Below are 22,558 nucleotides of genomic sequence, written 5' to 3' on the forward strand. Positions count from 1 at the left end.
GCATAAATCGTCTGCAATAGACGGAAAGGCCTGTGATGATGATGATGATGATATGAAACTTTTCGGTTTGTGATGATAAATGATATTAAATAAAACATTTATTTACTAAAACAGCTATATTACCCGTGAAAGTACTACGTATTAACAGTGACATGTTTCACTAACCCAGCGCCCAGTATCTTGAAGTCTTCAACAATGGCCGCCGTGTTCACTTTGTACTTGTCACTTTTGCCTGTCGGTCGTAAGGCGCTTGCGCTTGCCACCTGAGTAAGGGATACAATTTTTAATACAGATCTAGTGCATAGTTATTTTCCATCGTATTTTCACGGAAACGTACGAATGTGTCTTGCTGTTTCAGTCAGTCTCGGTACAAAAAGTAGTGAGGTTGACTGAAGTAGCATGACAAATGCGAACGTTTCCGAGAAAATAGATACGATGGAAAACCATTATGCGGCCAGCCTTCTGGCCACCTTCAAGCGATCAGGACTTGGGACAATTTTTTTATTTATTAGTTTTTATTTTAAGTTTTTTATTAGGATGGAGTAATTGGGTAGCATTTGTGTTTTGTTGAAAAATAAAGTATAGATGGTCAAGCAAATCTTGTCAGTAGAAAAAGGCGCGAAATTCAAATTTTGTATATCTATCATTTTTCAAATTTGCCGCCTTTTTCTACTGACAAGATCTGCTTGACCAATTATAGCTGGTCAAGCAAATCTTGTCAGTAAAAAAAGGCGCGAAATTCAAATTTTCTATGGGACGATATCCCTTCGCGCTAGGGTTGCCAACCGTACTATATAATATAGTATTGTACTATATTTCGGCCTTGCGCACTATATATTTTTAGGATACTATATAGTACGCAAAAATACTATATTTCGATGGGTTCTTACGCTGTGCTTTTTTTTCATAAATATGAAATAACAACATAGCTCAAAGTTCTTAAACTGAACAAGCGCGAGTGTTGCATGCTTGAACGTGAACCTACATTTCAATGTTACTGTCAAGAGTGATATGTCAAAAGTGACACTATCAGTGTCACTGTCACGTCCTCATATACATCGCTCAGCCAACTGTCAACGGCTTTTTCATCTTGTGATGTGAAGTTTCAGAATTTTGTAACTTTGCATCGACGAAATAAATTGAAATAATATTTCAAACTACTTAAGAAATGGATGGCCAAAATGAAAATCTGATAATGATCAAAGTAATAAGGATTAGTGAGGCTCATAGAGGCCTCCGGTGACCAGAGGGCTGGCCTATATTTTGCCCAAAGGATCAGCATTGCCATCCAGCGGGGCAATGCGGCCAGCCTTCTGGGCACCCTACCTACGGACCATGACTTAGGGCAAATTTTTTATTTATAAGTTTTAGTGTTTTGCTATAAAGTTGTAAAAAGCTATTAAATAAAGCAGACTTACAATAAGGATTATAATAGGAACAATGGGTCGGCCTAAAGCAAAGGGGGTGCAAAAAAAGAAAATTGTTGACCAAAAGTGCAAAATGTATAGGAATCGTAGAAAAATTTCAATCAAAACGCTAAGTTTTTCCTACAAACCATGCTTATTTTAGCGTATTCTCTAGAATAACACAACAAAAAATAGGTATTATCTGTGGGCTCATTTCACTCAAAGGTCGTTTAACTCCCTACGCGTCCAATATAATAACGCGTTCAGGGTGATGTTGCGGCTGCCGCGCCACTGTAGTGCGTCGAGCATGTTCGCAGAAGCGCGCACCGATTGCTTTTACGCCACTCTGCGCAAGCGGTGCGCGGCGATGCTCAGCAGAGTGCGCGCCAGCCGCAACAGCGTCCTAGCCATGATCGCGGACCGGCTGGACTGCCCCTACATCAATCACTGTATAAGTGTGCACGTACGGGGGCCGTGCCGTGCCGGTAGGTAAGTGACTAGCGGATTAATTTAATGTATTTTTATTTAATTTATAACTAATTTTAATTTAATTTTTAATGTAATGTATATTATAATCGTATGTTAATATAATTTGTATTGTGTTGTGTAATATTATGTGTGGACCATTGTAGTCTGTGAATAAATGAATTGATTTGATTTGATTTGATTTGATTATGATGACACAACATCCATCGTAATTTTTAATGTCCTAGATTTTTCTCAATTTCCGGGTTAAATATCTCGGCCATTTTTGATTTTAGACAAACATTTCAAATAAAAGATGCTTATTTTAACGTATTTCTACGATAACGTCATGAAAAATAGGTGTCGTAATAACATCACTCGCATGATTTTTTTTCTAAGTGCTGCAACCCCTTTGCTAGTCCAAGCCATGATTTTACACACGCCTACTGACACGCGCGAGATTTGGTTCATTTGGTATATTTTTCATTTATTTTAAACCATCTCCTTGACTGTACTATATTTTCTTTCAGTGTACTATATATTTTATATGTAATTTTGCAAAATACTATATTTTGTTACGTTTCAAACGTAACTGAGGCAATTTCTTTTTTTTTTAGTTCCATACTCACAGCGACATTGTAATAAGACAGGTACAGGATTGTCTTCAGCGCCATCTATTCGCACAAGAGGGCACTTCAATACTTAGTCGCGAGCTGTCACTCTAGGAAACTTTATGGTTCTTATTTAGTATTAAATATTTTCTTTAATGGTTGAAATATTTAGGTATAGTTCTTCAAAAATATTAGTACTCGGTGTCGTTGGTCTTTTAATATGATAATTTTCAAATATTGTTTGGGACATCGTTTGCAATGCCTGGCAAAATTCCTTGGCTCTGAGCGTGGATTTATGTTTTAAAAAAAAAGTAACAAGAGAGGAAATTGATTGTTAAACGCGATCAAGTCACTGAGATTTCCGCAGCCATGTGAGGAAGTTGGTGCAGATCTTCTCTGGTCGCTTTGTACGGGAGCCATCCCTGTATAATATGGAAATACATCTCCACTTTTTGTAGCAAGGTAGGCCACAGCGCAAATCTTTATAGAAATATAGCCCGGTTTTTATAACGTTCGTCTTTACTGATTTCACATTTCTTTGTTACAGCAAACAGCACAATATGGCGTCCTACATTAAATTCCTGTAGGGAATTCTTAAAGAAATATTTTTTTATAAATGTCAGCAGTGTAGCATCAATCGCTTCACTTGAGATCCGGGTAAGCATTTGCGATTTTATTGTAGGAAATGTAACCTTTTTTTTCGTCCTTGCCCATGTGTGTCGGATGACCGCATGGCCAATTTGTAGGTTTTCCTGTAAATGCCAGATCGGTGTGTTAGTTTAGTAATTGTCCAGTTAATTTCAGTGGAGAATCAATCCTTTTTTTTATATTGGGTTTCAATATGTGGTTTTTTTTCCCTTTAGCTTTAATGCCGGTCCCTACCCTGGGCTTTTTCTTCGGGCACGTGTCGGCGCTGGGCGTTGTTGTGGACCTTGGGCTGGAGCTTCGTGCTGCTCAGCGCGACGTTGGCGAAGCGGGTTTGGTCAGCCACCTGGACGCACGCCTCGACGGTTTCGACGTGTGTCATCGCGACTTGTGTGCTGCCCCCGTGAGCTATTGGAGCAACACGTGGCCACGGCTTCACCGGCTTCTGCTACGGACACGTGACTCAGGTGTGGTCAGATCTAATTTGTTATTAGCTCTTTCGAGCTCGTGATTCTTGTTGCGCATCGCGACGTGGGCGTGATAGATAGGCGGTCACTTGGACACGTGGCTGACGGTCTCAGCACGTTGTCACCGCGGCTTTTGGCTGCCACCTATGCGCCTCTGGCGTGACATGTGATCACAGCCAGGCTGCCTCTTACTATAGACACGTGATATAGGTGTGCTACTAATCAATAGACTATAATTAGCTTCACGCAATAGTGGCCTCTTAATAAACTTCAAGTGCTCAGTGCATAATTAGTGTATAGACTTAATAAACTTTAACTGAGACTGCGTAACCAGTCCGATAGCATAGTGTTCTTAGTTTAATAATAGCATAAGGTTATTTTCTGTATTGCCTTACTGTACTACTGTTTTTGTGTGAAACATTGATATTATATTTAATTGTCTCGAGCTTAAACAATAGTTTTCTTTTCTCATATTATTTTTTTACCTTTCTGTACGCTTTATAGCGTGCTGGCGCCCATTACTTCTCATTCTCCCTGTCTAAAATTAATTTTAGTTATTAAAATAGATTTTTAGGAATATCACAGACGTGTAGTGTGACAATAGAGCGTCAGACCCACGAACCCTGAGTACCACTGATAGTCCATAGCTCTTAAAAAACCAAAACACCAATATAGCCTGTTACAATTTCACTAAAAAAAAGTTGGCAACCCTACTTCGCGCCTACATTTTTCAAATTTGCCGCCTTTTTCTACTGACAAGATCTGCTTGACCAGCTATATATTTCCATTATCCATTAGGTACATGTTAAATTCTTCGTAACGTCACAAGTTTTTAGGAAGAATGTAACTCTTGCTGATTTTAAAATTATCACACTCACTATTTCAATAATCTTTAGACAAATATGCCTTCTATGTTTAAATTTTTAGCAATACATTAATATGCCTAATGTGAAAAAAAAATGTTTTCATTCAGCAAAATAAGTTATCTCAGCGATTAAAGGTAAGGTAGAGTTAGACCTGAAGTCAACGATTTTCATAGCACACGCAATGCAAGTGTTATTTATACGTCATCATTTCATACAAGTTTGAAGTTTATAATAACACTTGCACTGCATGTGCTAAAAAAAATTTTTGCAGACTTTTCTTAGTCTAAGTCTAGCTTCATTAAAGGGCCCAATATAGAAATTCAGCGTCAGGTACTACTCCAGTAGGACCCGGCATTATGCTGAGTGTTCACCTTTTTCAGTGTACAGTCGACGTCAAAGATATGTTTACACTTTTGCACCTTACTCCTTTGTAATAAGGCGAAAACTGTACTTTTTGAGGTGGGGAAAAAATGATAAACTCGAGACAGCGTAACGCAATCACGTGACCGTAACGTTTAGATGGCCACTCATTTAGATGGCATTTAAATCAATAAAGAAAAACTCAATGACATTACATGAAAAAGGTTCAAATCTTGTACGGGTTGAAATACGAGGATCTCACAGTTACATTCTAACTTTATATCACTCAAATATAATTCAATAAAGCTACTTCTTGATGAAATCGCTAATAAAAGTGAACTCTAGTACTGGTGAATAAAACTCAAAATATCATGACCAAATATATTTAGATGCGAGGTCTGCAAGGTAACTTTACAATTTCTATTCGAATTTTAAACGATTAACGCTACTAATTTGAATTTCGAATTTTAAACAAGCTCACTGACCAGCAATTTCGGAACTAAAGTTTTTCAATAGAAAGGAGGATGGGTCAATAATACATAGTGCTGCAGACATTTTGGACTAGTCATTGAGTTTTCACTTCTGTCGGCACTCCCGGAGTGCAATCCGTTATTTCTTTTCTTTCTTTCTGTGTATGTAAGTTCTCTATCTCACCTGGAAGTCTTTCTCGTCTCCAATGTCTGGTTTCCACAGCACTGCGATTATTTCACCGCCGTAATAATCGTGGAAGAATAAGGCAAAGTCACTGTATGCACTCTGAAACAAACAATATATATTTGTATATTTGCAATCATTCATTTAGGCAAAATGTATTTTTCTATAGAACATTATATTATTGTCACTGGGCAAAAATATGATGTTCAAACATTTTTGTGTGCAATAAAAACATTGGGCAAATGGCAAGATAATAACTTATTTTGTAAAGTGATTAAGGGTGTATAATGATGCCTCGTGAACGTCAGATGCTGCTCCGGAGAAAATTACTTAAACATTTTTTTTCTATAAAATTCTATTGAGCGATAACTTGTAAAGTGGTTAACCTTTTGAACGCCAAACGGCGCATCCATTTGCCGTGCCACTGACGCCACGGGGGTAAAATTTAGTATTTTTAGGTTAAGAGTAATAATAAGCTACTAATATATTATTGAAATTTAATTTCTGAAAGAAATAATTATTTAATTTAAATTCTAATTTAATTTAGTTTTGTGAATAAAAAATGACAACCTAAAAGTGGGGTGTTTGTTCAGTAGATTTTCATCAAAACACGATCGACGTCAAATGCCGTCTTTGGCGTCGTTGTCACGATTTTGCGTTGACGTCAATTGCCGTTTGTGGCGTTCAAAAGGTCATCATCAAGCCACACGAACGTGAGCTGCCGCTCCGTTGGTGGGTTAAAGAAGTAACCACCTTTTTCCCACAAAAAATACCTAACTTGCATAAGTGTTTCGGAGAAAATGGAGATGAATTCTGCCCTGCTAAGCCAAAGAGCGCTATCTCAAAAGAAAATTCATTGCTAACTTATACCTTAGTATCTTTTACTGAGAATTCTATTTTCAGAATAATTTGTTTTTGAGATAGCGCTATTCGGCTGGGCAGAATTGTATAGTTTGATTTAAGTGTTACCTTTAGTTCGTCCAAGTATTTCGTAACTGGGTTGAACTCTACAACCGGTATGACGTCACCGGCGCCGTCAGGTAACGCTTTAGGTTTCGGCTTCACGTCAACCCGCTCGGACAAATATGGAGTCAGTGAGGGGTGGAGGTGGATTAGTACGTCGTAACCGGCGTAGGACGGGACGAAGGCGCTCTGAAATAAGGAATAAACATAAAATAATACTATTAAATAAGAATACTACCAGAGATATATATAACTCCGTATAAGATAAATAAAGTCTAAGAAAAAAACGTGCCTCGGACGGCCAAGAAAAAGTCATTCTCGAATAGATGGCGCCATTACCTTTGGCCTATTCTCGGCTAGATGGCGTGAACGACACCGTTTGGTATTTAACAATTTTAATACATATCAGTGAAAGAACATGGGTCAGTATGGAACAATAAAAATTAAGAATCATTTATCCGTAAACATATTTTGATTAATTTATACATTTTCAATTTTATTTTAAGTTTTAATCGTGTGTCGATAGATGGCAGTAAATGTACCGTGACTACAAAATTGACAATGACAGGACCCCTCTATACTATCTATTCTTTTTGATACTACTAAATAAGATTTAACTTACGGCTCCGAAACGTGGTCTTTCACTATCGGCCTCATCTCAAAACTCAAAGTCGCTCAACGAGCTATGGAGAGGGCTATGCTCGGAGTTCGTTTACGTGATCGAATCAGAAATGAGGAGATCCGTAGACGAACTAAAGTCACCGACATAACCCACCGGATTAGCAAGCTGAAGTGGCTATGGGCCTATTGCACGCAGAAAAGATGGCCGATGGGGTCGAAAAGTGCTCGAGTGGAGACCACGGACTAGCAAGTGCAGCGTAGGACGTCCACCCACAAGATGGACAGACGACCTTGTTAAGGTCGCCGGAAGACGCTGGATGCGGGTCGCTTCTAACCGGCACGTATGGAGATCCAAGGGGGAGGCCTATGTTCAGCGGTGGACGTCTTATGGCTGAGATGATGATGATGATGACTAAATAAGATTATATTAGATAACTTAGATACTTGGTAAACGAACATACCTGTAGTTGCTGGACTAACGAATATTTTTTATACCGCGACGGTGGTAAACAAGCATACAATCCATCTGATGGTAAGAACGTTAAGAGACTACAGACTCTTGCACGTCTACGTCACAAAGTATGACCAACTTTTAAATAAAACCGGACAAGTGCGAGTCGGACTCGCCCACCGAGGGTTCCGTACTTTTTAGTATTTGTTGTTATAGCGGCAACAGAAATAAATCATCTGTGAAAATTTCAACTGTCTAGCTATCACGGTTCTTGAGATACAGCCTGGTGACGGACGGACGGACAGCGGAGTCTTAGTAATAGGGTCCCGTTTTACCCTTTGGGTACGGAACCCTAAAAACATAATTTCTTATCTGTATCTTAAGAAAATGTCAAGAATTATTCACCAATACATTATCAAGCATATCTTTCATCAGCTTATTTTCCATGAAAGTGAGTGTATTTCTGGCCAAAGCTTGTACACGTATAACAGTATGTTTGGTCGGCGCTTGCATGGTCCATATGGAGGGTAGGTCGCCGTCGAATAACGTCAAAATTGAACTTAGATAATGTAAGTTTAAATGCATATATATAGTACTTACCAATACATTATCAAGCACATCTTTCATCAGCTTATTCTCCATGAAAGCGAGTGTATTTCTGGCCAAAGCTTGTGCGCGTAACACAGTATGTTTGGTCGGCGCTTGCATGGTCCATACGGAGGGTAGGTCGCCGTCGAATAACGTCAAAATTTAAATTAGATAATGTAAGTTTAAATGCTTATATATAAAGTACTTACCAATACATTATCAAGCATATCTTTCATCAACTTATTCTCCACTTTGGATCCGGGTATGTCCTTAAACTACGTCCAGGACCCGGGTATGTCCTTAAACCACGTCCAAGACCACCGGTGGACGGGCAGCAGCGTCCCTTAAATTCGGTGTACTCGACTGCGATCGCCAACCCGCCTGCCAAGCGTGGCGATTATGGCATTCACCCCCCAAAAAAGGGGGAGGCCTATGTTCAGCAGTGGACGTCTTATGGCTGAGATGAATGTAAGTTTAAATGCTCATATAAAGTACTTACCAATACATTATCAAGCATGTCTTTCATCAACTTATTCTCCATGAAAGCGAGTGTATTTCTGGCCAAAGCTTGTGCACGTAAAAGAGTATGTTTGGTCGGCGCTTGCATGGTCCATACGGAGGGTAGGTCGCCGTCGAATAACGTCAAAATTGAAAGTAGATAATGTAAGTTTAAATGCTTATATATAGTACTTACCAATACATTATCAAGCATGTCTTTCATCAGCTTATTCTCCATGAAAGCGAGTGTATTTCTGGCCAAAGCTTGTGCGCGTAACACAGTATGTTTGGTCGGCGCTTGCATGGTCCATACGGAGAGTAGATCGCCGTCGAATAACGTCAAAATTTAAATTAGATAATGTAAGTTTAAATGCTTATATAAAGTACTTACCAATACATTATCAAGCATGTCTTTCATCAGCTTATTCTCCATGAAAGTGAGTGTATTTCTGGCCAAAGCTTGAGCACGTAAAACAATATGTTTGGTCGGCGCTTGCATGGTTCATACGGAGGGTAGATCGCCGTCGAATAACGTCAAAATTGAAATTAGATAATGTAAGTTTAAATGCTTATATAAAGTACTCACCAATACATTATCAAGCATGTCTTTCATCAGCTTATTCTCCATGTAAGCGAGTGTGTTTCTGGCCAAAGCTTGTGCACGTATAACAGTATGTTTGGTCGGCGCTTGCATGGTCCATACGGAGGGTAGGTCGCCGTCGAATAACGTCAAAATTGAAAGTAGATAATGTAAGTTTAAATGCTTATATAAAGTACTTACCAATACATTATCAAGCATGTCTTTCATCAGCTTATTCTCCATGAAAGCGAGTGTGTTTCTGGCCAAAGCTTGTGCACGTATAACAGTATGTTTGGTCGGCGCTTGCATGGTCCATACGGAAGGTAGGTCGCCGTCGAATAACGTCAAAATTGAAAGTAGATAATGTAAGTTTAAATGCTTATATAAAGTACTTACCAATACATTATCAAGCATGTCTTTCATCAGCTTATTCTCCATGAAAGCGAGTGTGTTTCGGGCCAAAGCTTGTGCGCGTAACACAGTATGTTTGGTCGGCGCTTGCATGGTCCATACGGAGAGTAGATCGCCGTCGAATAACGTCAAAATTGAAAGTAGATAATGTAAGTTTAAATGCTTATATATAGTACTTACCAATACATTATCAAGCATGTCTTTCATCAGCTTATTCTCCATGAAAGCGAGTGTATTTCTGGCCAAAGCTTGTGCGCGTAACACAGTATGTTTGGTCGGCGCTTGCTTGGTCCATACGGAGGGTAGGTCGCCGTCGAATAACGTCAAAATTGAAAGTAGATAATGTAAGTTTAAATGCTTATATAAAGTACTCACCAATACATTATCAAGCATATCTTTCATCAGCTTATTTTCCATGAAAGCGAGTGTATTTCTGGCCAAAGCTTGTGCACGTAAAACAGTATGTTTGATCGGCGCTTGCATGGTCCATACGGAGGGTAGGTCGCCGTCGAATAACGTCAAAATTTAAATTAGATAATGTAAGTTTAAATGATTATATAAAGTACTTACCAATACATTATCAAGCATGTCTTTCATCAGCTTATTCTCCATGTAAGTGAGTGTATTTCTGACCAAAGCTTGAGCACGTATAACAGTATGTTTGGTCGGCGCTTGCATGGTCCATACGGAGGGTAGGTCGCCGTCGAATAACGTCAAAATCGAACTTAGATAATGTAAGTTTAAATGCTTATATATAAAGTACTTACCAATACATTATCAAGCATATCTTTCATCAACTTATTCTCCACTTTGGACCCGGGTATGTCCTTAAACTACGTCCAAGACCACCGGTGGACGGGCAGCAGCGTCCCTTAAATTCGGTGTACTCGACTGCGATAGCCAACCCGCCTGCCAAGCGTGGCGATTATGGCATTCACCCCCCAAAAAAGGGGGAGGCCTATGTTCAGCAGTGGACGTCTTATGGCTGAGATGAATGTAAGTTTAAATGCTTATATAAAGTACTTACCAATACATTATCAAGCATGTCTTTCATCAGCTTATTCTCCATGAAAGCGAGTGTGTTTCTGGCCAAAGCTTGTGCACGTAAAACAGTATGTTTGGTCGGCGCTTGCATGGTCCATACGGAGGGTAGGTCGCCGTCGAATAACATCAAAATTGATCTTAGATAATGTAAGTTTAAATGCTCATATAAAGTACTTACCAATACATTATCAAGCATGTCTTTCATCAGCTTATTCTCCATGAAAGCGAGTGTATTTCTGGCCAATGCTTGTGCACGTAAAACAGTATGTTTGGTCGGCGCTTGCATGGTCCATACGGAGGGTAGATCGCCGTCATATGACGTCACTATGTACATGTATGGCGCTGTGGCGTCACGTTGGGAGAATTTTGTTTCGATTTCTAGGAGTTCTTCACCTGTGGAATAAAAAAAATTTATTAAGTTCAGGTGTTAAAGAAGCTTACGGGAAACTTTTTCTTGTCATTATTGTCAAGTTACGGTCTCCTGGGTCACTTTTTAAGCCCTGATTTTAATGAAACGGGAATTTTTGTGATAGTTAGAATTATAAGCACTCTCCATAATAGGCCTACTACCTAAGCAAGTTATCAGTAGAACGTGGTACATCATTTCTTGTAACAAACTGAGCTACTAATATTATTTAATTGTAATACGGGACTTATTCGCGTATTTAAGTTTTAAGATTTACCTCCGACGTTTCGAGGACGGCGTTGTTGTTCGCGGGTATAATTTAATAATGTGTAAAGTGAAAAGTTTGTAGTAAAATCGTTAAAGTTTAAATCAGTGTTTTGCTACTAATACTGTTGTCCCTTGGACAACCGGTTAGAATAACAACATAAAAGTCGATCTACCCATTGTCTATACGATTATAGAAAATCAAAATCAAATTGTGACATAGGGGCTGTCCATAAATTACGTCATCGATTTTTGACGATTGTTGACCTCCCTTCCCCCTAAAATCATCCAAAAATCATGTTCGAATGACCCCGTTTCCTCCTACGTCACGCTACCATCATCCGATGTCCAGACTCCCCCCCCCCCTAATTTGAAATGACGTAATTTATGAATAGCCCCATACCCACTTATGCTCTAGTTTCCTAGGATAGCGGTGCCGTCATATAGCGGCCGTCTCCATACAATAATACGACATCCATATTTAGCCGTATTATTTAGTATGGTAGTTTCGTAAAAACTAGTGCCTACGTCAAATCATGGGATTAGTTGTCAAGCGGACCCCAGGCTCCCATGTGAGCCGTGGCAAAATGCCGGGATAACGCGAGGAAGAAGATTTAGTATGGAGGCGGCCGCTATATGACGGCACCGCTATGCTATATATAGGAAAACCGGTCTTTATTAAACTTATATTTCATTAGGTACTCACGTTTCATATCACCATTAAAATCTAGTACCACCATCTCGCTCCCCCAATTCGTCTCACACAACAACCTCAAACTCCTCATGAACCCGACTTGAGGTGCGACCGGCACGGCGTGAGGCGACGGCGACGTGTACACTCGCGCTGTGAGGAGCGAGGAGACGAGGGGGGGGAAGTGGGGGGCGAGGAGGTGGGCGGAGATGAAGCGCTGGAGGAGGCAGGAGGACACGCCGAAGGAGGGGTGGCGTTGGTGCAGGCTGCAATAGATAATTATTATAAGTGAAATGAAAAACAAATATACGTAGGTAGAACCACGTATGATGGACGGTTCTTCTTCTTCCTCGCGCTATCCCGGCATTTTGCCACGGCTCAAGGGAGCCTGGGGTCCGCTTGACGAGTAATCCCATGATTTGACGTAAGAACTAGTTTTTACGAAAGCGACTGCCATCTGATCATCCAACCCCGAGGGATACTACTATAGATATACTAGGCCTTATTGGGATTAGTCCAGTTTTCTCACGATGTTTTCCTTCACCGAAAAGCGACTGACAAAATATCAAATGATATTTCGTACATAAGTTCCGAAAAACTCATTGGTATGAGCCGGGGTTTGAACCCGCGGCCTCGGGATTGAAAGTCGCACGCTCTTGCTGCTAGGCCACCAGCGCTTCTACTAAACTAAATTAATAACTAGCTTAAATCTAAAATAGGCCCTTCAGGCATTGTGCCAAGGATACTAACGTTGTGCGAGGAAGCCGCCAGCTCTTCGGTCGATCACCAGTTACGCCAGCTATTTAATTTATTAATATCTTACCAATTATGGTATCACTTCGGTCTTGTTATTGTTCAGATCAGATCGGGGAAATCCTGAAGAAAGGCCAGGTCAAGAGCACCCTAAACCGGCGAGCTCGTATGAGGAATGTTATGAATGTGAACGAAGCGAAAGAGGTATGTCAGGATCGTAGCAAGTGGAAATCCGTGGACTCTGCCTACCCGTCCGGGAAATAGGCGTGATTATATGTATGTATGTATGTATGTATGTATTATTGTCTTACCCGTGTAACGCGCCCCTAAGTCGGGGCAACAGGACCGTGTCTCGCTGCAATTTAATACTCTCTTCACTCTCCTTGAATTTTACTACTCCATTCTCCACCTGAAAATATATGTTGTAAGTGAGAGTGCCAAAAAATAAAATAAGTGAACATTCTGTGATTATAATATAAAGTTAAATCACATTTATAGACGGGTCTATCGCAAATAAATAAATATATGTGAATATGTGTGATAATAAATGTGAGTTAATATGTGTTCAAAACGCGAATATTTGAAATATTATAATATAAAGTTGACGTTAGACAGTTGAGTGGCACGGTGCAGCGCCATCTATTTCAGCTGTCTAGAGAGGTACAATATTTCCTAAACTTTGTATTTGCATCTCTATTATAATCAATATCTCTTTGTATCTACCAAAACTAGGCAAACCTACCTCTCTTCTTAACAAAGTATTTTAAGGATGCGCTAACCACCCTAAAAACTAATCCATTTATCAAGACGTCTATATGCGTCTGGTAGGCGTCGGTTGGCAGATCGAACTGTATACTTTATCTATCTGGAAGTTGAAACTTACCTCTCTCCTCAAAAGGGTGATCTCCTTCGGATGCGCTATAACCAGCCTAAAAACCAGTCCATTCTTCAAGACGTCTATATGCGTCGGGTAGGCGTGGGTTGGCAGATCGAACTGCATATTTTATCTATCTAGAAGTTAAAACCTACCTCTCTCCTCAAAAGAGTGATCTCCTTCGGGTGAGCTATAACCAGCCTAAAAACCAGTCCGTTCTTCAAGACGTCTATATGCGTCGGGTAGGCGTGGGTTGGCAGATCGAACTGCATATTTTATCTATCTGGAAGTTAAAACCTACCTCTCTCCTCAAAAGAGTGATCTCCTTCGGGTGAGCTATAACCAGCCTAAAAACCAGTCCGTTTTTCAAGACGTCTATATGCGTCGGGTAGGCGTGGGTTGGCAGATCGAAATGCCTATTTAATCTGTCAGGAGGTTGAAACCTACCTCTCTCCTCAAAAGAGTGATCTCCTTCGGATGCGCTATAACCAGCCTAAAAACCAGTCCGTTTTTCAAGACGTCTATATGCGTCGGGTAGGCGTGGGTTGGCAGATCGAACTGCATATTTTATCTATCTAGAAGTTAAAACCTACCTCTCTCCTCAAAAGAGTGATCTCCTTCGGATGCGCTATAACCAGCCTAAAAACCAGTCCGTTTTTCAAGACGTCTATATGCGTCGGGTAGGCGTGGGTTGGCAGATCGAACTGCATATTTTATCTATCTAGAAGTTAAAACCCACCTCTCTCCTCAAAAGAGTGATTTCTTTTGGATGTGCTATGACCAGCCTAAAAACCAGTCCGTTCTTCAAGACGTCTATATGCGTCGGGTACGCGTGGGTTGGCAGGTCGAACTGTTTGTTTAATCTGTCTGCTATTTGGAGGTTGAAGGCAGCTTTTAGGCAGCGGAAGGCTTCTAGTTCGCCGGGCCATTTGCCGCTGTGACCTAAAATATTAAAGCAAAATGAATGGTGATATTGAACACTCAGTTTTGCCATACACTCCGTAAGTTCATCTAAGCTCTGTTTAAGCGCTGTTTTATTAGAGAAAGATAACTCTGCAGCTATTAAAGCTATTTTTAGAGCACGGACATGCATGTGTTATGTCATAATTTTATAGAACTTTTGCGTTTAAAATAACACTTGCAGGTAGAGATGCCCAAAACGCTTCACTGAGGTGAAAAGATTGATTCATATCTTTCGCTCGCGGTGATATGTATCACTCATTTCGCTCAGTGGATCCGTAGACTATATTGTTCACGAGAGAGTCGAGAGAGATGTCAATCAGATACACACAGCCATAATCACACGATAAGATCCCGCCATGTTTTCCCGACATCGCCGCGCACGATAGGCGTGGCGTTTAAAGGGTTAAGAACAGACCTGTTGGCATTATTTACATAAAAGCAACGCTTTTAACTGATCCTGAACCTTGTGTCTTTGCAATAAGGTTTACGAATTATCAATTAACAGTAAGACTGAGAACTATAACCACAGAATAAATAATAGTACTAGGTACAAAAGGTTCACTCTCTAACAAAACGCGTCTATTACGACAGATATGACCGCCAGGTGGCGCAAACGCGAGCAGGCGTCCGTTCCATAGCGGTACGCGGTAACTACTACTGCTAGACACCAAAATTGGTGTGACCGCATGTACTTGTAGCGACGCTACGAAATCGCGGAGTGAGCCACGCCTGCTATAACACAAAAATAAAAACCTACCCAACTCAACGACGGTTTTGCAAACAGGCACAAACTCAGGCGCTTGGAAAACACCGTCTTTCTCTATATCCTTAATGAGACACGTGCCGCCTCGCCGCCACGGATTGTATGGAGGCGCCGGCAACGGCGGTGTGGGGTCGCAGTAACTAAACACCGATGACGTGCCTAGAAAGTTAAGCAAGTTTTTAAAAATAATCTAACAAAGATGCATCGCTCCTGATAAGAGAAAATAAAGTTGATCACACTTTACGTTAGATGGCGTTGCTACAAACAAAAATCCTAAATATCCCCTTTCCTTACAGGGATTCCACCGACCGAGCGAAGTGAAGGCCTTTTATTAATATTAAGGCACAATAATCGGTAGGCGTTCTTGCAAGCAGAGGTCTTGCATTCATCTCATAACACATTTGTCAGTCAATATAGTTTCTTGCACCTTTAAATTAACACTAAAAGCACAATCTATAAAAAAATACAGTCATTCGACGGAGCCGCCTAGACTACGACTGGCAAGGGGTGGGTCGAGCGCACCCGAACTGCATATATGGCCAATGTTAGTAGTTCGGTACTACTTACAGGGTTATCGTGTCTTATAGTAAGTCAAGTGTAACTCTTCGGCAATTTTGTAAAAGCCTTACAACCCTACTGTGTTCTTGTACGGTGTCGGAATTACGCAAACACCAAACGCGTCGGTCCACTGTTACTTTTTACACTGTGCTGATGGTAAATTGTAGTAGTAGTAGTAGTAATCACTTTATTGTACACAACACAAGTTTACAAAAATAAATTACAGTAATGGAAGTACAAAGGCGAACTTATCCCTATAAGGGATCTCTTCCAGCTAACCTTCGATTAGATGAGAGGAAAACTCCAGTCAGGTCAGATAGACAAACTTACGGGATGTACAATTGTAACTTAATAATTATAAAATATCTTACCATAAACAGCGCTGACATCTAACGGTAAATGCGTAAGCGCGCGCAAGTCTCTGCGTAAGTCATCGGCCGCTTGCAACGCCGCTAGAGCGCTCTCCTCGCTCTCGATTCTTTTTTCCCGCGTGTACTGTTTGCGGGTTGTGAGAGAGTTCAGCTGTTCGAGAATGTGGAACAGGTCTGTTGTTGGGATATCTGAAAACAAAGTTTTTAGTAGTAGTAGTAGTAGTAAAACACTTTATTGCACAAACATCAAAACGAAACAGGAAAAATAACATTCGTCATTAGTACAAAAGCGAACTTATCCCTCTAAGGGATCTCTTCCAGTTAACCTTTGAGCCATTGAGGGAGAATTGAGACGGTAGACATAGAATAGAATAAAAGAAAAAGAAAAGAAAATAATAATAAAAACGAGAAGTTTCTTAGTTTCTATGAAACAAATATAATAAAATATGCAAATAATTATGCAAATATTATTATTAGGGCTAGAAGTAGCAAAGCATTGGCAGGCAAAAATTTAGTTTTAAGAAGTTTGATCCCTTTGCAAGTTTACACGAAAAAGAAGACAGAATTATGTATAGGTACACCACATTAATTTATTACGCAGCGACCGCGGGAAGCGAGCAACGGTTTGCAGGGAGGGGAAGCGGAACTACGTCACGGCGTGGGGCGGAGCGACTACATAGACGCTAGCGGCATCTATCGGTCACCGGAGGCGTTACTCTCTCAATAAAACAATGAAGATCTCGGACGTAGAACGGAACACATAATATAGAGTTTGTGCGGAAAGCATAGACCTAGTATTACATAGATGAGCTAAACGCGTGCCTCCGTGAGGGACAAAATACTCAAAGCGACAATATTAAAAACACGTTTTAACTTTCCTGACAACATACCAAAAACAATCTACGTAATTCGGTCGGGTTATTTGTTGCCCACCATAAACCATACTAAATTTTTGGTGGGGAACAAACAAAAAGTGAGACTGTGACAAGGACAAGCAATAATACCGCTTTCTCTGCTACTCCTACTGAACTTTCCATTAGTGCATCTCGTTCGGTCGTTAGGCCCCTCCCCCCGTGTCATCTCTATATTATTGTACCTCTATGGCGGAAAGAGAAGAGTCGTGGAATGTTTAGGCCTTTAGGGGGTTGTGAAGAGACTGTTAGTTATTTGTAATTTAACTAAATCTATTAATTTTAATGTAATGTTTGCATTACATAAAAAAAAACATTGAAATTAACTATAAACTAAATAAAACAACAACAATTTCAGTTTTGGCTGAAAACGTCACATACGTGAAGTTGTAAACTCACCATACTTCATCTTGAGAAGGTATTCCACTATCTGTCGCGGGATAGAGCGGCGCTCCGATAGTGTGTCTCCCTCCCACACGCACGTCTCGGTGATGGAGCCATCTTGGAACCGCCGCAGTTCGGATTTGTCGCCCCAAAAACCTCTGCCAAAAAGAAAAACCTGGTCATATATAGATATAGAATAGGTGTGACATATCTATAGCTGATGCTATTTCCTTAATGATTTCATACCTTTAAACGAGCAAATCTTGTATATTTATTTATTTATATATTTAGGGATCTCGGAAACGGCTCCAACGATTTCGATGAAATATGGGGGTGCTATATGGGGGTTTTCGGGAGCGATAAATCGATTTAGCTAGGTCTTAATGATTGTACTGGTAACCATGGTAACTCCAGGTTTAACCGGTTAACCCGGGTTAGTGGAATGCATAGACTAGGAATCCTCTAGACCGAGTTTAGAGCAATTATTTCTTGCAACCGATGATGCCAAAAATGCGGGGGTGCGCGGGACGAGGTGAGCGAAGTCCCGTGCCGTGATTGGTCCGTTCAAAGACACGGATGTCACACAAAGACACTTTCGACTCGAACATGGAGTAAAATTACCGTATGCGTGGCAGAGGGGGTAGCGTGACTATGCTCAGTCTGGAGGATGTTTTGTCTGTGGTGGAATGGTGCAAGTCGGCCTAAGGGCATAGGTACCTGAACTCTTCAGCCTCAGGCAAATTGGCGGCGGGACCCTTGTCAATGATGTTCAGCGCATGCTCCTGGTTCAAGACGAAGCCGAAGCACAGTTTCTCTTCGTACCTACAACCAGTAAGTTGGCAGTATCAGAACAGTTCTACAAGTCAGAGCTTTTACTACTTAGAAGCACACACACTACTTACTACACACACACACACACACACGTACACACGTACGTACTTAGAAGTTAGAACACGTGTCGAGTATTGTTCTTTTGCTGGTGGTTTGTTATATTTATTTGTGTATTTATTCTTGCGGTGGGAGGGTGGGAACATTAATTGCATGTAAAAAATACACAAGTAAGCATAACGGGTTAGCACTGATTGACTAGCATGTTATCTTTTCGCAGATTAGCAAAGTAATATTTTTGGCTCAGAATAAATTTAAAAGTGGAAAAATTACTGTCTTGGGTCTTTGGTGTTTTGTCTTTGGTCTTTGTATTGGTGTCTTGGGTGATCCAGAGGCCGTGAGTTCAAGTCTCACCCAAGACAGTAATTTTTCCACTTTTAAATTTATTCTAAGCTTAATAGCATCGTTCGCAGACGTTTCTGCTTGTTAAAAATTAAAAATTAATATTTTTGGTTTTAATTAATATGGATTTCCGCAAAGTAACGCCTGATTCTATTCACTACACATGTAGTTACAATTTTGAACTATATCTCCTCAGCATAAGATCTAAAATCAACTCACCCATCTTTCATCTTCTCATACGCCTTCCCAACAGGCCAGGAGAAGTCAGCCTCCACCATAGGCTGGATCAGATCGGCTCTACACGTCAGGCCTTTTGCCAAAAGCGAGTGTAAAGTTTCCACTACTAGAGGTAGTTCATCTATGCCGTAGTTCACTTTGGAGTCTAGGGGCGCCTGGTTTAAGACTGCTTGCTTCAGTTTTGGGAAGTTTTTAAACCTGGAATCAAGAATTATGTAGCTTTTGACCCCCAATCAAAGACGTCAAATAACGCGCTCAACCTGTATCAACCTTCCAACCTTTTCTTACTTTTTTAGGGTTCCGTACCCAAAGGGTAAAACGGGACCCTATTACTAAGACTTCGCTGTCTGTCTGTCCGTCCGTCCGTCCGTCCGTCCGTCCGTCCGTCTGTCTGTCACCAGGCTGTATCTCACGACCCTGATAGCTAGACAGTTGAAATTTTCACAGATGATGTATTTCTGTTGCCGCTATAACAACAAATACTAAAAACAGAATAAAATAAAGATTTAAATGGGGCTCCCATACAACAAACGTGATTTTTGACCAAAGTTAACAAAGTCGGGAGTGGTCAGTACTTGGATGGGTGACCGTTTTTTTTGCTTTTTTTTTGTTTTTTTTTTTGCATTATGGTACGGAACCCTTCGTGCGCGAGTCCGACTCGCACTTGCCCGGTTTTTTGGTTTTGAATTACGTTTTGCAGTATAATATAAGATACCCTACCTGGTAGTAGGGTAGGGCCTACCCTACTGGTAGTGTCCTAAAAGTGTTTTTTTACGTTTAAATTTCTTCAAATTTCGATTGAATAAATTTTAAGTCTATCTTATTAATTATTTGTTTGTTTTTTACATAATTCCCAACACTAATATGCCAGCAAATGTACCAGTGGTATTGAGGACTTACCTCAAAATATAATCATATTGTAGCAATGGCGTGATTGGTGTCATAAACAATGGTATGAAGCTATTCACACTGCCATCGTCCAACATATCCACCGCTAAACTCGCCTCACGCCTCAACGCCTCATACGTCCCAGCACTCATCTGCCAGCAAATATTGTAGTAGCCGGTGATATCGAGGAATACTACGGGGAATTTGAACTCAGAGAGAGACGGAGAGCTGGTGTCTTTGTGGAGGGAGATGCCTTTGTCCCATTGAGAGGTCTCTGAAAATAGAGTTTTTAGTGTGAGTGACGAAGTGCTATGAAGAGTCACTAGACTTATATTGACAAGGATATGAACCGATGAACCGTGATTATCTTTTGTATTGTTTTCGAGCTCCCGATATTTTGTCCATCACATCATCGATATTATTTTAAAGCCTAGTATAACTAACCGTGAATCGTTCAAAACTGTTATTGCTATGAAGAGTATTTTTACTTAGTAATTATTAAAATTAATTTTAATAGAGTACAGCAGTGATTCGGAAAAGACTTGGAAACATATAATTACTGAAGTTCTATCTCTTTGTGCATTCATAACTTCTCTAACTTGGGAGGTGTTGCAAATAAAAATTGAAATAAATACTTACTTAACGAAATCCAGACATTCCTAATAATCTGATAGCTGCTCATAATATTGTTGATCCTCTTTGTCTGAACCAGATGTGCGACCAGCATACTGATCACAAACCCAGACACTTGCAGCTTTCGTTGACGAAGCCATATTTTCAGCAGCACTACTGCTTGCTTCAGATTCTCACTGTTACGTAGTGTTTCTTTTAGGAAATCTATATTTGCCGATGCTGTTATATCAGAGAGAACACTACTGTTGTAATATGGGGTAGGAGGTCCAACATCCGAGTTGGTTTCAATCTCTTTATTTAATAACCATGTCTCTCTTAAGTTGTTACGAGCAGGGCCAAAACGGTGCAGCTTGTACGCTTCTGCTTCACAAGCAATGTGAATCCGAGCTGTTATGTGGTTCCCCAATTTACCGATAGGTTTAAAATCCAGGACTGGTTGTGTTTGACATCCGTTTAGAAAGGAATATGAGAGATCCTCAACAGTATCTAATGTTTTCAAATGTGAGGCTACATATGCTAAATATGCTGCTCTTTTCTTATGATATCTGTAGTTTATTGAGTCGTTTTTGGTGTAAATCTCTGCGGGTACTGTTATTTGTATATCTACTACCAATTTGGAGTTTACAGAACATCCTAATGCATATGAACCGACCAATTCTAAATTTTTAAACTTGTGAAATTTAAAGACACATTTAGTCTTGTCTAGCTGATTACTCACAGGCAGTTTAACCTTGAGTTTCTTAACTAAGGTTTTTTCAGTCAAATCATATTCTGTGTCATCCTCAGGGATATTTTCTAGATGCTTTTTTAAACCTTCAAACCATGTTTGAATTTTCTTCTCAGTTTTCTCTTTCAACTTTACCTCTTGTAATATTTCCTCTATTTGGAGACGAAATAAGTTTGAGTTGAATAAGTTCTCAGTTTCTTGAAGTCTATTCAGTTCGTTCACCGTCGGTTGTCGATACAAACTTTTCGTTTTTAAGCGCTTCTTTGCGGGCTCTGAATGTTTTGATTCGCTTTCATTTAATAACTGAGATGACTCGCCGTCCTCTGATATAGAGGCTTTAGCACCCTAAAACATTTATAAAGTAGTAACAACACGCAATAATTGAATTATTAGATATTTCGGCCCACGCTTGCTAACTGTTCAATATTAAGTAAGGGACTGCGTAAGTTATGAAGGACTATAATATATTTAGCCTGTCTACTTACCCTTTTCACCATTATCACGAATTCCGGGCAAATTTAACTTTATTAAACAGTAATTCACTAGGAAATGTAGGTTATACAGACGTAAACAACGTGCGACAGCATGCAAGTTTTGTTTGGCAGTTTTGACATATATGAAGTATGTTCAGAAACTTTCAACATTGCAACTTACACCAAGTGAGCGACATTAAAGGATTTGAACTAGTCCTTCTTAAATCTACATAAATTTTTAATATTAATAAGGTTTATACACTTTTATTTTATTAGGCTCGACTACAAGTACAAAAATAAACGGTTCTTAAAGTTATCCAACTCAACAAGTAGAACAAACTAAAACTTTTGGAACGCAAGCTAACTTGTCTCTTTGACTTATACGGTCCATTTTACGAATTTTCTGTTCATGCTAAAAATAATCATGTTTATTCTAGCTTCTAATGAGGTTGCCCTGGATGCAAGCTCTTTAAGCCAAATCTCATAGAAAAAGAGGCAACCTATGATGGCGCCATCTATGCAAACCTTTGACAGTTGTATGTTGTATGCATAAATGTTGAAGCTAGCCTGCTTGGCCAGAAACATCTAGGTACCAAATGTAATAAAATGTCAACCCATTAAAGTTTAAATTTTTTCCACGCCTAGGGTTATCGTTATTCTAGTTACCCCACCACGCACTTCATCACCGAGAGCTAGTGGAATACGATATACAGAAGATAAAGATTGTTAATGTGTATGATGTGTGTGTTAATAAAACGTCAATATATGTAAACAATTTTATATTAACAAAGTATCATGTCAT

The 22,558-nt window shown here is 40.0% G+C and overlaps 1 protein-coding gene across 1 annotated transcript; it reads right to left on the bottom strand.

Moving 5' to 3' along the window:
* Positions 1 to 117: 117 nt before the first annotated feature.
* LOC134669429 (nucleolar protein 6) lies at positions 118 to 21,880 on the bottom strand. Its single transcript, XM_063527006.1, has 15 exons — positions 21,769 to 21,880; positions 20,563 to 21,628; positions 19,936 to 20,197; positions 19,018 to 19,233; positions 18,286 to 18,390; positions 17,584 to 17,726; positions 16,274 to 16,462; positions 15,339 to 15,503; positions 14,358 to 14,560; positions 13,056 to 13,153; positions 12,007 to 12,257; positions 10,809 to 11,023; positions 6,444 to 6,626; positions 5,475 to 5,576; positions 118 to 263 (listed from the first exon to the last, which is right to left on the bottom strand). Exons 1-15 carry the CDS (start codon positions 21,778 to 21,780, stop codon positions 135 to 137), a joined length of 3,339 nt encoding a protein of 1,112 aa, XP_063383076.1. The 5' UTR covers positions 21,781 to 21,880; the 3' UTR covers positions 118 to 134.
* Between the last annotated feature and the right edge of the window lie 678 nt (positions 21,881 to 22,558).

This window comes from Cydia fagiglandana, chromosome 12 (assembly GCF_963556715.1).
Source record: "Cydia fagiglandana chromosome 12, ilCydFagi1.1, whole genome shotgun sequence".
Classification (NCBI taxonomy): Eukaryota; Metazoa; Arthropoda; class Insecta; order Lepidoptera; family Tortricidae; genus Cydia; species Cydia fagiglandana.

Excerpts from the sequence above, each read along its gene's own strand:
- LOC134669429 (XM_063527006.1), bottom strand. Across the intron at positions 16,463-17,583 it reads CCTTCTCAAGATGAAGTATG|ATATCCCAACAACAGACCTG; the intron begins GTGAGTTTACAA and ends CTTTGTTTTCAG. Across the intron at positions 11,024-12,006 it reads TTTTAATGGTGATATGAAAC|GTGAAGAACTCCTAGAAATC; the intron begins GTGAGTACCTAA and ends TTTATTCCACAG.